The 13,160-nt window shown below is 34.1% G+C and overlaps 1 protein-coding gene across 1 annotated transcript in view; it reads left to right on the top strand.

The window, feature by feature from the left end:
• Positions 1-13,160, top strand: part of SEMA3A (semaphorin 3A) — a 202,670-nt gene that overhangs the window by 172,836 nt on the left and 16,674 nt on the right. The window contains exons 13-14 of the mRNA XM_021689684.1: positions 7,236-7,277; positions 11,660-11,817. Of these exons, the coding sequence (XP_021545359.1) occupies positions 7,236-7,277; positions 11,660-11,817 (200 nt within the window). The remainder of the gene's footprint in view (positions 1-7,235; positions 7,278-11,659; positions 11,818-13,160) is intronic.

Below are 13,160 nucleotides of genomic sequence, written 5' to 3'. Positions count from 1 at the left end.
CTTGGCTCATATTTTGTTTTCTCAATAATAAAATACATGATTTACATTTTATATTATTTATATAAGTTACCTCAATTAATAAACTCATGTTGCTCCCCACCCCCAAATCTCCTCTTTTGTGCATTATGATATAACTGGGATGAGAGCTAACTTCCATGAATGTATTAAAGGAAAACTACCATTCAGAATGACAGGGAAATGAAGACACTTCAGTCATTTTTTAGCTTATTCATGAATTAAACGTTTTATCATATTTTCTTAAATCATTTGTTAGTAAAAAAAAATTGAGGTTTTTATATCACTAGTGCCAAATATGTTATGTGTTCCTAGTCTACACACTTAAGAAGTGTATAGATACATTATATGTTAAAAAAAAGAAGATAGTAGGAAGGGAAAAATGAAGGGTGGGAAATTGAAGGGGGAGACGAACCATGAGAGACTATGGACTCTGAGAAACAAACTGAGGGTTCTAGCGGGGAGGGGGGTGGGGGGATGGGTTAGTGGGGATGGGTATGGGGGAGGGTACGTATTGAATGGAGCACTGGGTGTTATATGCAAACAATGAATCATGGAACACTACATCAAAAACTAATGATGTGTAATGTATGGTGATTAACATAACATAATAAAAAAAAATGTATAGATATTTGTTCCTTTGTCCAGAATCACAGATGGCCCAGGTAAATTTGTATAGTATTGGGGGTAGAGAGAGGCAGCAGGATATGGGTTGAAGTGAGAGAGGAGAACCAAAGTAATATAACATATACCACAATGTCTGTTGTTTCTTTTAGATAGCCAGCTAATAGGAAGAGTTCCAATTGAAGCACACCTTGGTATGAATTATTTATGAGATATGACAGGGAAATAGATGCCCATAAAAAGTGTTACTTCAATTTTTATTAAAAGCATAGTGCAAACGTATGAAGCATTTACAACAGCCAAATAAACTGGAATTAGAAGAATAAGCAGAAAATGAAAAACATTGGATCTAATCTCACAACTCAAAATTATCTCATTTTAGTCCCCAGGTGTTCCAGATACTTTATCTGTAAACTGCTGGATTAAGTTTATCAGTTGATTAAATATTTTAATTGGGAGCAGAGACTTCCTAAGACTTTTTTTAGCCCCATATTTCTGGACCACTTTTTTTTTAACCCAGTTGAGTTCTTGCCCACTATTCAGGAATATTTTGAAGAAAAAATGAAGTAGAAAATGGCAAGTTCTTAATATATACTCATACGATTAAAATTATGATTAGCACTGAAACAGATAACTGGTCATTCAGATATCTTGTAATAACAGCTGAACAGTGTTCTGGTGGAAAGACTTTAGGCTCTTCAATCACACATAGCATTTCTTTTTGGAACACTTATATGGTTTCTTTGAGCTTCCCCATCAGTGAAACAGCAACTGTAATACCCTCTTCACAAGGAAGCTAGAAAAATTAGAGACACTTACATGAAACGTCCAGGACAGTGCCAGGTACTACGCTCAAAATTTTATTAATACAGTTTTATTTATTTAGCTTAGCTACACGGAAAGTAAACCACATTTCCAGTGGAGTTTTCTTTTAATCCTTGGTTTAAGTCTTCAAAATAATAAAAATCCTCATAATTCTATTCTAATTTTTTTAAATCATGTACTTTGGCCTTATTTTATGTCTAGTATAGAGTAATACCTAATCACTATTGTTCACTAAGTCCCATTTCAGTATTTATACATTGATACGTTAGCCTACAAATTCAAAAATACAACTATCCAAATGGACTGTGTTATCAATATAGAGTCCATCTAGATTTAGCAAACAAATCACAGGGACTGAGGGGTGAAAAAGTAAATTGGTGTCTTGTGTTCATTGTTGTGTCTCCAGAGCCTAAAATGTTTTCAACCAACATCTATTAAGTGAATGAAGGAATCAGTATTGATGAAAAAATGAAATACGAGAAATTAAAGAGTTTATGGTCTTCCTCAGGGAGGCCATACTTCAAGTGAGGCACCAGAATATGTGGAAAACAAACTGGGAACAGCAACAAATTATCCTGCTGCTTATATCCCACAGTAATCTCTAGTGGAAAGAAAAAAAAATTACCAACTCTGTTTAGAAATTTATATTGCTACCACTGTTGCAAGTGAAGTTACAGGAGATATTGAAATATTATGTTAACTTAAAAATGTCTTAATTATTTCCAGACTCTCTTACTTTTATATTTGTCATGTTCCCGTTGTGTATTTCCCTTCAGTTGTTGTATATTTAATTCCCTGTGTCTCTAGGATTTTAAGTTTGTATTTCACACCTTACCTATGTTCTTTAGTACGTTAATAAAAATTCTAGTTTAAAAAGATATGAATTTAAGCTATTAATCTATTAAATGACTTAACAAAATCTTGAGAGGTTGAGAGCCAACAATCTCACAAGCGAAATATATATATCTATTAGATTTTGTTAATATTTTGCAGTTTCCAGGGAAATACACAGCTGAATTAAGCCTATGACAACTATTGGAATGACATTTTTTGTGGTTTTTAAGATACCATGAGAAAGGTTATTGATCATTCTCTAACAATTAAATGTAAACAGGTAATATTGTGCTGGTAGAGAAGTGATTTTTTGTGAATTTACACTTTTGTAGAAAGATTGTTTGCAACCTGGGACACATCTCATTCCATAGATAAATGTTCCAGTTCTCTCCCATATTCTCTGCTATGCATTATTGTCATTATTATTTCTTTGGCACTCAAGTAGACAAAACATATTTGGGCAGAGTTTAGAGAAATATTTACTTTTAACATTCTATTCTATCAGGCAGAGTTCATACATATATTGTGGTCTAGCAATTGGAATATTTCACTGTCAAACTTTGTTTAATTTTGTAGTGGGAGGGGAAAAAAAACACAACACATTAAAGCAATTGCTATATACAGTGAAACAAGTAGAGAAATGTTACAGTTTCTGTATTTCTATTTAAGCCTTGCATGTCATTCCATTTAACATAAAATAAAATTAAAAAGTGTTAACCTGAGCATAACAATATTTTGACAAAGTAAATAGACAAGGAACAGATTTGGAATCATAGTAGTATCTGGTACTCTTGGAGTTTAATGTCAACCAACATGTTAATTTTACCAAATATCATCTCCAGGAGACCATGTTCATTATGTGTCCTTGCTAGGCTGAATAACCAAACTTCATATAAAAGCCTGAATTAAAGCCAGTACTATGTCCATTGCCATCTTGAGGTTGGTTTTAGGAAAACACCCTGGCTAATCACAGAACATTCCAGTGGTTTCAGTTACATCCAAGAGACTTTTTTTATTCTGGGTGAAATCAAATCCCACTCAGAGTATAGAAAGAAAAATATTCCTCAGTAAAAAAAAAAAAAAAATTCCATTTTAGAATAAAATTTTAATAGGTAATAAGAGGTGAAATAAAATTGGCATTGGTATAGTAAATGATTTTAAATTGCTATTACATATTCAAAATGGTACTGAAATGGTATTGAAGTACTAAGACACGAACCTAATTCCAAGTATTACTTGTAATCATAAATGTGTATTTGGATCATATTTACTAGTGATTCTGAACAACTTGATTAAAGTCAACTGAGCCTCAGTTTCTTAATTTCTTAAATTTTTAAAGTTTTTTACAAATTAATTTTACTAGTAAATTAATATTAGTACTAAGGTATTACTACCTTACTGTGGGATCTTCTTTCCAGTCCAAAGAAGATTTTACTTTTGAGACAGTGGAGTGTTATATCAAGTTGCCGTGCATTTAGTACAATGGGTTTTATTTATAGTCCTATTGACTGCAAAGGATTGCAAGGCAGTTACATTGATAACGCATGCATTTTAAACTCAATTTATGCAATATTCCATGAACAGCTGAGCTAACAAATGAAAGAGTTTAATTTTCATTCAAATGTAAAACATAATTGATGCTTTCCAAAATCTAGTCTATTAACTCATTCTAACGGGGTATCCACGTGCTTAGCATCCAGGGAGTTATGTCACATTCTCCTGGGATCAGCAGGTTGAAAAGCTCTGCAAGCACGAAAGTTTAATAAGGACTGGATTAAAATATCTGGAAAAAAATACGGTAAATTAGAGTCATAGAAAATCTTGAAAAGATGCTAAGTTTTTAATTTCATTTTTTACTCGAACACCAATTAACTTTGCAATTGAAACCAGTTTCATGAAAAAATGCTTATGAAGCTACATCTGTTTTAAATAGAAGTCATATTCACCACCAGCTATTTCTCAGAAAAAAATATAGCTTATTTAAATGGATGTCATCTTAATATATTGTCTATTAAAATTCAACGGCAGGCAGCAAATAGCACATCCTATTCCAAACTATTACTAATTTCCTGGTCCAAAAAATAAATAATTTTCTTTTAATTAAGAAATTCTAGGATCTCAGTTTAAGAATGTTGAAATCAAGGGCACCTGGGTGGCTCAGTTGATTGACCGTCTGCCTTCGGCTCAGGTCATGATCCCAGGGTCCTGGGATCGAGCCCCGCATCGGGTCCTTGCTCAGCAGGGAGCCTGCTTCTCCCTCTCCCTCTCCCTGCCGCTCCCCCCTGCTCGTGAGTGCTCTCTCTCTCTCTCTGACAAATAAACAGATAAAATCTTTAAAAAAAAAAAAAAAGAGTTCCAAGGCATAATGAAATTTAATAGAGAGGAAGCAGTCAAGAAATGAGTAGTCAGTCATGCCATATAAAACAAACAAGTCCAGTAATAATAATATAGACTGAAAGTGTTCATTCACCAATACAGTTCACTAGTGATTCTGCTTCTGAGATTCATAGGCCACCTCTCCAGAGGAGGGGCTAGCCTCAGTGGGCTGAGGAATGAATGGCACTGAATAGGACATGAACAAGTAAAGACAGTGAGTATAGAATCCTTAGATTATTTTCAGAGAATTTCAGCTGAACTGAAAAGAGTAAGGAAAGACCTTTTTAAAAGATGACTGCCTGTATCTTAGGCAAATTAAGTGGAAGGAACAGAATGCCATGGGGAAAGTGGAAGAGATAGGAAAGAAAAGGAGACATTGGTAGAGCATTCATTCATTTATCTTTCATTCACTCATTCATTTAACAGATTTTATTGAGAACTTATAAATACCAGAAACAATCCCAGGTGCTAGGAATATAGCAGTAACTGAAACAGCCAAACATCCCTTTTCTAAATTGGGGGGGGGTGACTTATGGGGACAAACAAGAAAGAAAAAAATATGAGATGCCTTTGCTGCCTCTCCTTACATCCTGTCAGCCTTACCTCCATCCAACACAGCCTCCCTCTGTGCCCCAGGACTTCTCTGACAGCAGACAAAAGGACAGGAGTCCCAGCTGGAGGTGTGGGAGATTTAACACTCCTGTGGGCATCCAGTGAGTACTGGAATGAATAAATAAATACTTTTCTTGGTACAAACTTCAGTGGACAATTTTGAGAGTCACTGTCTACTGTCTTCAGATTTTCTCTCAGTGGTGACTTCATAACACATCTTTTTTTGACTTTTTCTCCTTCTTTTCAATCCTTCATTCCTCACTCCTGCTCCCTACCTGCAGATAAGAACTTACTTCAGACACTGCTTTGGGGTATAAGGGGAAACTCAAGACACAAAATAAATGTTATATTTATATCACATATATGTTATATATATCATATATATCCATTAATGCAATATGTATGTGTATATTTCCAGATAGTGATAAGCACTAGAGAGAAAAACTAAAGCAAGTAAAAGATATGGGGGTTGTGTGTGTGTAAGAGAGAGAGAAGGAGACAAAGAGAGACAAAGATTTGAGTAAACATTACGTGCCAAGCACATTTGTAAAGTACTTTGCATTTATGAACTCATTTAATCTTTTCATCAATCCTACAGGGAAGATACCATCATACTCATTTTTCAGATAAGAAAACTGAATTACAGAGACGTTACATACCTCACCTACTATCACACTTGTGTCCAGGTTTACGTTTGAATCTATGCAGTTTGGCTTCAGAACCCAACTCTTCACACTTGGTTTAGGGCTCAGCTTTAGTCACCTACACAGTGAGGCCTTTTAAGATTATTCTCCCCACCTAAGCCTCTTTCTCATCAGCCATCTCTGAAACCCTCAAGCAGTCTCCTTCTTAATATTTAGTATGTCATTGATGAAAGATAGAAGGAGCAGAGTTCAGTGAAAGTAAATCTGAGAGAATATAAGCTAATGTGTTCAGGTGAATAGCCTTTTGGTGGTCTAAGTTAATCAAAGAATGTTATTTATTTATTCAAACTATATGTGCTCATGATATGCTTCAGCAAAGCACTCATCAAAATATATTGGTGGTTATTACTTACCTAGTTACTATCTCTAGATAGCCTGTTGATAGAAATTGAAGAGACCATGTACTCTGTCAAAAATGTGTAGTGTAGGCCTTTGCACATTAAACAGTCATTTTGATAATAATAAAGTAATCTGATCCTACCCTGAGCTCTCAGTCCTTCACAGCTGGAAACTAGCCTAATACTATCAACTTGTCACTGGTGTTATTAGGAGCTGGCTTGGCACTCATAGGCCAGTGTTCTCCATTTGAGCATACAAATTCTCACAGAACACCAGCATCAGACAAGGCTACTCTGTGACCATGATGAATCAAGAAAAAAGCAAGACCATTCTATAATCCTGTCTGAAAACAGACAAGACCATAAACATTGTCCAAACCACCAAAAAAAGTGACCAAATATCCCCCTATCCTACCTATATGAGTAATGGCTCCTTCTTTACCAAATATTGCTTTAGCCTCATCTGCTCTTCCCTCCTCCTAAATAAGATGTATGAAGAGACCTAATCATAGAATTACCTCTGCTTTCTTCAACATCCCAAGCAGAGCAAACACCACTTCCTTGGACCCTCCCTCAAATCAACTAACATAGGCCTAAAATTCCAAGACTCTTTTGCTGGGCGGTCCCATAGTCTCTCTTAACTGCAATGAGCGATAACCCAACTTGATCAACTACAAATATGTATGTCTTTGACTGGAAGACATTAATATCCTCCTATTGTCTGTTCCACATATTTAATACTCATGTATGCAGCTTCCTTCATGTATCTTATTTCCCAATTATATTGCTTCTTGTAGACACTGAAGTTAACTCTCTGAAAGCTTATGTTGGTGTTCTGTGTTAATTAATATTAATGACTGACTTTTCTAATTGACCAAACAGTTCACATTTTCTTTTTCTTCTGTAGGAGCCAACTACTATTTCAGCAATGGAGCTTTCCACCAAGCAGGTACTATCATTATGTATTACAGTCAATATTCTATATTTTATTAATTTTGTGTTTCAGTTAGATAAACATATCTGTGATTCATCAAATTTTACAGATTTATTAACAGTAGTTCCCAAAAAGAAAGAGAAAAGAAAGAACATTCTTACAGTAAGGTAGTAGAATGAAAATTAAAGATCCTTTTCATTGCCCCATGTTTTTGACCAATCTTACATTCCAATAAATATATTTCTGCTATCATTGTTTGTTGTAAGTTTTCATTTATAGCGTTTCTTTTTTGGGGTCATTGTAATATTTTGCTCGGTAATTATTTTCATCTGTCCTTAAAAATAGCATTGGTGGATATTTGAGAATATAAATAAGTTTATCATTTAATTTAATTTGCATGAATAAACAACATATATTTTATAAGCTAATAAAATTGTGCACTGGGCTGTATATGTTTGGAGGATCTTGACTCAAAAGTTAATTTTACTTTTTCAGTAGTATTGTGTACTAGAGAAAACATTTAGCTTGGCTACATATAAAAGGAAAACAGCAAAACAGTCACTGCCAAATGATAAATTATTAAACTCCATGAATTCAAACGTTAAGGGCAGCATGTTAATAGTCTTTGCATTCACATTGAATGAATGCTTTGGCAAGACACTTAAGAAACACAAATGACTCCTAAATGTTAAATTATATGTACAAAACAAATATAATTTTAACTTCTAATAAATTATCTTTTCCCCATAAATGTTACATAGCCTTTCTATCCAGTGTATCAGTGGTAACTCAAAAAAATAAATAAATAAAAACTGAGTTGAAATTAATTATTAAATAACCTAGCAGAAAAAGCCAGAATGGAGTAGGAAGCCCTTCACTGACTGTTCCAAAAACTTATATATAAAATTGTTAAATATGAAAATCATTTGGCTAATCTTATTCCTGAATTGTTTACATGTTTTATCTCTGACCATGCATTAGCCCTTGTACAAGACACTAAAATACTATGCCAATAAAACTCAGCGTATATCCTTTCCACACTTACATATCAAAATAGATTGATAATCTCCAAGATATTTAGAGAAAGTCAGAGTGCAGATATTATTGACCCTCATACTGTTATCTTACACTTCATAAGTATGTGTTCACCTGTTTTTGTAATCTAAAAATTGTCAAATGTTGGCAAGGAAATCCGGGGATTTCCAGAATGGAAGCTAGACTGGGATATTCTTTCCTTTAATGATTTTTTAAATTATTTATTTATTCTCTGCTTGGTTTCATTGCCAATCTTAATTATGTTACTTATAGTTTTATAAAATATTTCTTTTTGTTTAAATATTTTAAGTACTTTAAGAATTGCCTGTTAAATGCAACACATTTCACACACACAAAAAAAACACTCAAAATACCAAAAACAGTTCATCAGTTTAAAATACCATGATACAAGAAAAGTATTCCTAGTCTTCGTTTTCTATTACTAGAAGTTTGATTTCATTCAGATCTGAATCAGTTTTACTAATGCTCATGGAAATTTTAAAAGTGAGGCAGTAGTTTCAAGAGGGACAAGCAGTGTTGCAAGTAATTTTCTGGATAAATGGAGTCATCGCCTGCTTATGACCCGAAACTTGTTAAGGAGGATAGTGAGAAAGCCTGTGGTGATGTTAAATTAGGCAGAAAAAAGCACATCAGGTTACTTGCTAGGGACTGGATTATGCTCAATGGTGCCTGCAAGCCTCCCCTATATTTCATTTAGATAGCATAAGTAGTTTTGTAATTCTTTAATAGTACTGCAAAATAATTGTAAAACGAAAACTAGACTTGAGTTGTATTTAATTTGGGGCATTTTATCCCACTTTAAGTTTTCATGGCAGTAATTTTGGTTGCCTATTTTTGGTTTTTAATTCCCATGTTTATTTCTCTGGTTTTCTCCCAAAGGGATATGATAGATTTAGATACTACCATTTAGATAATAAGTCCTTCCCAACTCAAAGGTCATATTCTTAAAAATTTGTAAGTATGAATTTTGCTTATGCTTCTTAAGTTACTGGCCAATCCTAGAGATCCTTTGATTTGGTATGACCAACTTGATCAGTAGCTTTTTAAATAGTTCTGACCACAATACAGGGTTCCACAAGTCCATATTCACCAATGCCAACCATGCTTGTGGATATGGCTACCCCACTTTAACTAATTTGTTTAAGCATCACATGTTGGGCACCTGGGTGATTCAGTAGGTTAAGCATCTGCCTTCGGCTCAGGTCATGATCCTGGGGTCCCGGGATCGAGTCCCGCATCGGGCTCCCTGCTCGGCGGGGGGTCTGCTTCTCCCTCTGACCCTCCCCCCGCACTTGTGCTCTCCCTCTCTCCCTGAAAAATTAATTAATTAACTAATTAAAAATTTTAGAAAGATGTCAAATTTATTTCATTTTTTGTTGCATTGTGATTGCCTGCTTTCAATATAATCTAAGCTTTTTCTTTTTTTTTTTTAATAAGATGATTTTGGAAGGGAGATAGAAAGGGTAGGAAGGGGGAAAAGTTCCTTCCATTAGTTAAGTTCTTTATTAATATTTTTCAAATCATGGTTGACTGTTATCACATTCTGGTTCTGTGGATGCTTCAAGAGAAGTACAAATCAATCTAATTTTCTCCCAGCAAAAAGCTTAACAATACTCATTTTTCCCTCCCAAGGACTTCAACTACTGCTTTTTAATTTGCCATGGTTTGTAGGATCTTTTGGTTCATAATAAAAGATGAATATATTAAGAGGTTGCACATCCATAGTATATGTTCTATATACCACTATACTAGAATATTGGTACAGGTAGTCTTCACTATTGAAATGGAATAGGCAATAAATATCAGGGTAACTGTTTTAACAGTGATTTAGTTTTTACTGTATTATGTTTTCTCCCTTATTTCCCTTTCTTTTATTAAGGTATGTTAGCTGATTAGCTTTAAGCACAGAATTATCTGTATAAGCACTTTTTATAACCTCATTGATTTCATAGATTCTAATAAATGTATCAATCTTCATTCAATTTATGTTTGTTTATATATGTAGTTCATCTTTGAAAGTTATTTGTAAATGTAATTTTAATTATATCCGTTGCTGTCAGGCAATTTATAATATTAAAAGAGCACACCATGTTTCAAAGACTAGCTTTTCTATTACTTCTTTTTCATTTATGTAGTAGGAAAGTTAAAATACACTTTTGAGGTTTTTTTCATGTGTACTGTTACATGATTCAGTATTTATACAACTTTCATTTAAGGTTTACTATAGTCATTCAGTCCTTTAGTACCAGAAAAGGGAGCTACAATACTAATTACAGCAAAATGTGGAGAAATCACAAAAACAGTTTTATTTGTATTTTATCCTGTATTTACATGTATTTGCAACATTGCTCAAATGCTACATTGGCTACACTATGTAAAAGGCATTTTTAAAACTGTACTGAAATCCTGGATTAGTTGCTGCCACAAAGTTTTTCCCCCATACTCTGCCTCATTTGGTAATTGCAAATTCATTGAGCATAATGGCATTATTGAATGTTTTATCTGAATGCATACTTTAAAGATCTAGTTAAACACTTATTTTGTGAGTAAGGAAGTAAAGTCTTAGAAAAATTAGGGGAATGGCTCAAGATGACACAGAGAATTAATATAGGGCAGGATCTAGAATCCAGGTACCTTAATGGTCAACATAGCACTTTTTCAACAATAGCCAAGCTTTGTGTTCAAGTCTACTGCACCAGCCAGAGTGTACTTGATTCCCCATTTGATGATCTCTCGAATGAAAAACAATTTAGTAGTTTTGTTTAAAGTAATCTTCCTGGAGGTAGTGCAAGGACAAGATAGTTGATGTTGAGCAAAACTTACAAATGCAAGCACCAGAATTTTCCCCTGTTCCTTCTTATAGCAGGGCAAACTACATCACAGGCAATGATATAGGGCACCTATGAGTCAAAAGTAAATGATCTGTGCCTCAAAACCAAGAGAACACATGGCAGTGTAGATTTGCTGATTAATCAAAATTACAAACAGCAGAGAAGTAAAAAAAAAAAAGCTTTCTAAGAACAAAAACCTGAAGGTTTGAAAATTATATTACTCAGTGTTTCCTATCTTTTATTTAAATTTTTACCTTTATTGAGCTATAACTGATATATAACCATTCCTATCTTCCCTTGGTTTTATACTTTAAAATACATTTGTTTTAGTCAAATATTTAGATTTTGCTCTTGGTCTTTTTAAATGGTCCTATGATCTGCGAGATTTTTGACCAAATTGCCAATAATGGGATTTTTTAAAAACCCGCTAGTATAAAAAGTAAACTTTTTTAAGAGAAAAGGTTTTAAAAAACAGAATTGTTCTGTCCTGACAGTAAACTCTTTCCACAGCAACAACTCTATATTGGTTCCACCACGGGGGTCGCTCAGCTCCCATTACACCGCTGTGATATTTATGGGAAAGCCTGTGCAGAATGCTGCCTCGCCCGAGACCCTTACTGTGCCTGGGATGGCTCTTCATGCTCTCGCTATTTTCCCACTGCAAAGAGGTAGGAGAAATACTAGGAATAAATACAAATGTTTGCTATTTATCTTACTTGATTCTGTTTTTAAACAGCTTTCTTCACATAAGTACATCACCTTTTTCTGATGAGTGGTTTAGAGGGGGTTGGGTTTTTTTTTTTCCTTTATCTTAAATAGTCGAAACAATCAGAAAAACATGTATAATTATAGTTGGGTACCAAATATAATGGAACAAATGGTTTTAATAAATTACTGAGGGAAATCTAAAACATTACAATAATGTCCTTGAATGTTTACACTCGGAAATTATAAAAGTTTTCCAACTTCATTTTACACGGGGGAAGAAATGAGGGCCAAAGCCACAAAGAAAGTCAGAAGCAGAATCTAAACTGGGCCTTGTGTCTTTTGACCAAAATGCTCTTCTCTCCAAAAATGCTCTTCTTTTTCTATCCAGCAACATTCTGTCCTGGTTTTAAATTTTAATAAGGTAATTCATGTCCTTGGATGAGTGGAAAATTTTCAAAGAAAGTAATTTATTTACTTTTAGAGTCTTAGACAGTATACAAGGACTCAATTACAAAAAGTCAAGAAAAAATTTTTCTAGTTTTAAAGATTCTACATTTTTGGGGCACCTGGGTGGCTCAGTCGTTAAGCGCCTGCCTTTGGCTCAGGTCATGATCCCAGGGTTCTGGGATCGAGCCCCACATCGGGCTCCCTGCTCTTCGGGGAGCCTGCTTCTCCCTCACCCTCTGCTTGCCTCTCTGCCTACTTGTGCTTTCCCTCTTTCTCTCTTTGTCAAATAAATAAAGAAAATCTTTAAAAAAAAAGATACTACATTTTTTGTATAATGCTGACTAACTAGCATCAAATCATATCTTTATTTGACCCAAAATATATATTTGACCCCCCAAACTTAAAGACCACTGTATTACCATAGTATCATCTTGTGTTTGTAGTGTTTGAACTTGAAATATAAAACCACATAATAAAATATCTATTTATTAATCTTTGTATATGTATTACACAAATATTTTAAGCATATTCTTAATACTGAAAAGCATCTTTTTTGGACATGCTTAAATAAAAGTTGCTAAGATATGCCTAGAAGTTATCTAAAATAATATGTTTAGATAAAACATAGCTCTAAGCTGCTGTCTAGGAGATTGAGGGCATTAGGAACAGGCATTTGATTATTTGATATAGTACTGTGTGGGAGTACTGTTATCCTTCAGGGTACTCTTAGACACATCCTAAAAGTTGTATACAAACTGGATTTACTTTCGCTTTAAAAAATAAAAACACTTTCTAATCTGACAAAATATTCACCTCAGCATATTCTCCACTGCTCACATATAGCTACCTCTCTCTG

Source organism: Neomonachus schauinslandi, chromosome 12 (assembly GCF_002201575.2).
Source record: "Neomonachus schauinslandi chromosome 12, ASM220157v2, whole genome shotgun sequence".
Classification (NCBI taxonomy): domain Eukaryota; kingdom Metazoa; phylum Chordata; class Mammalia; order Carnivora; family Phocidae; genus Neomonachus; species Neomonachus schauinslandi.
This window is presented reverse-complemented; position numbering and strand designations above follow the sequence as displayed.